The sequence below is a fragment of the Pteropus alecto genome, unplaced genomic scaffold, assembly GCF_000325575.1.
Source record: "Pteropus alecto unplaced genomic scaffold, ASM32557v1 scaffold213, whole genome shotgun sequence".
Lineage (NCBI taxonomy): Eukaryota > Metazoa > Chordata > Mammalia > Chiroptera > Pteropodidae > Pteropus > Pteropus alecto.
Genome location: NW_006434829.1, coordinates 1,878,794 through 1,881,091, shown reverse-complemented (window position 1 = coordinate 1,881,091; position 2,298 = coordinate 1,878,794). Strand labels below are relative to the sequence as shown.

Sequence of the window (2,298 nt, the reverse complement as noted above, 5' to 3'; positions counted from 1 at the left end):
GCAGGGCCAAGGGCACCAGCCCGGCTGGGGCCAGACGCGGGAGCCCGGGTGCTCGCCCGCCTCTCGGAGGAAGAAGGTGAAGTTCACCACCTTCACCACCATCCCCGCCGACGACGGCCGCCCCACCGTGAACTCCATCCTCGGCGGCCAGGAGGAGGACATCAAGTGGGTGTGCCGGGACCTGGACGCGGGCGCCCCCAGAGGACTCAGAAACTATCTGGAGAAGTTCAAGGACAGCGTGTAGGCCCCTGGCCATCGCCTCGGCCCCAGAGCAGATCCTGGGGCTGCGCGGGCGCTCGGGGGGCCGCGGGTGGGACAGGGGAGCTCCAGGGCCCCTCAGAGACCACGTGGCATTTTTGAAGCCGGGAAGGGACGTTTTTTGTAATCAGTGGTTTTTTAGCAGCCTGATGAGGGCGGACAGACTGGGAGCCAGGCCGACAGGCGTTGAGCCATGCCAGGCCGAGGCGCAAAGGTTATTTTATGAGTCAGGATGAAATGCAGACAAGCTACCAAAAATTATTTGTTAAAAAAGGCAAAAAGACAAATAAAAAGTGACAGAAATAATCAGCTGTTTATATTTCTAATAAAAGAGCATAAAGGGCCCACAAAGAGACATTTCCATATGAATGCGACGTCCCCATTTCCGAGGACAGCCTTGGACTGTCCCCGCGGGGCTGGCAGGAGACGCCTGAATTTTGGTCGCCTGAGGGTTTTGAATCCTTGCTCCATCATCTTTTTTCCCTCCTTGTCTGTCTTTCCGTTTTTTCTCATGTTTTTTTTCTTTTCTATCCTAGACTTCCATTTGATTTTTATTTAATGTTTATTTCCAAGGATAAAATGGCATATTTTTCTGAAATTAAACATGAATTATATTCCTGTCCGTTCGACGAGCTTTTAGACACAATGTCAGTTCATTCCTTCTTTAAGTAGTAAGCCTGAGGCTTTCCTGTATCCCTCCGGCTTTGTCGATGTTTGGTGAGCTTTTACAATGGCACGGCCTTTTGGAGGTGGGAGTTGGGGGGCAGGGGGAGCTGCCTTGACCCATCGCCACCACCACCAACACCAACAACACGCTAGGGACAAAGCCACTTCGGGGGACATTGTCAGAGGCTGTTCGCACAGGACACGGCCAGCAGCACGAGCCCAGCAGGGCCCCTGACCTCTCAGCCGCGGCTTCGCTGGTGTCGTGGGGATGCTCACGCATCGGGGAAGGTTGGGTCAAAGCCACAGGTGAGACAGTATTCCCAGAGGGAGTCGGCACCAGCGTCCTGGGGCGGCTCTGTCGCACGCGCACCGGTAACAAGACACAAAGATAAAAGCCATGAGTTTCCTCCCGACCGCTGGGCGGGCTGCACCAGCACAGACGGAAAAGGTGAACGTCTATGTTCGATGGTCAGTCAACCGTGTTTTTCGGCGGCCCGACTGCACGGCAGCAGCACGCTGCGAAACGCATTCGTCCAAAGCAAAGTGTCATGACGGGCAGGGCCACGGCACGGGAAGGGGGCCGCTCGGCGGTGCCCGCCCCGACCCTCTGCGGCCACAGCTCATGGAGTGAGACGCCGGCTCTCGGATCTCGAGGATGCTTCTCGCGTTTATTTTTTTAATTACGAAAATCAGTCTCTAAGACAGGGTCCTTGACGCCTCGTAACCTTAGCCAGACCTTTGAAAAAAGATCTTTCGAGCACATGCCATAGAAGGAAAGAAGGACTGATTTATTTATACCTGTGGTGCCGGTTGTCATTAAAATGCTTTCCATGGCTTGACACGTCCGTACTGTGTGGGGTGTTTCTTGTTTCATCGAATTCCTGTTTCCTCTCCCCTCCAGACGCGCAGCTTTCTGAGACAGTGTCCGCTCGGCGAGAGGGAGGGCGCGCGCCTGCCAACCTGCTCGATTCTCTTCCTCTTGGTTTCGTGATGGATCCAGAGTGGTTCCTAACAACGAAACCTTGCGATTCGTGGACCTCGGTGGTTCTCACACTCGAGCACGCTCAGAGTCGCCAGGACGGCTGGTGACGCACAGCATGGTGAGGTGGGGCCCGTTAATGTAAAAATGACAGGCTGATGTCAGAGGCAGCAAGCGTTTATGTGCTGGGGAGGCGCCGATTCGGGCCGAGCCCAAACCTGCTCCGATGACGAGACAAAGGCCACGGAAGGGAGGCGTCGGGGCAGGTGCACGCGGCAGGTGCACACGGCGGAGCCGACTCTCCACCGCGTTGTGCGTTTTCGGTCCTGCAGGCGTCTGTCCCACGTCACGCGTGCTTTCCTGTGTCACACGCGCTTTCCTGCGTCACCTCTGCT

General features: G+C 56.0%; 1 protein-coding gene across 1 annotated transcript in view; it reads left to right on the top strand.

Annotated features, from left to right (window-relative positions):
• TMEM132C (transmembrane protein 132C) overlaps positions 1 to 244 on the top strand; it is a 152,163-nt gene extending 151,919 nt beyond the window's left edge. Inside the window, exon 9 of the mRNA XM_015587890.1 lies at positions 5 to 244. Within this exon, the coding sequence (XP_015443376.1) occupies positions 5 to 244 (240 nt within the window). The remainder of the gene's footprint in view (positions 1 to 4) is intronic.
• The last annotated feature ends 2,054 nt before the right edge of the window (positions 245 to 2,298 follow it).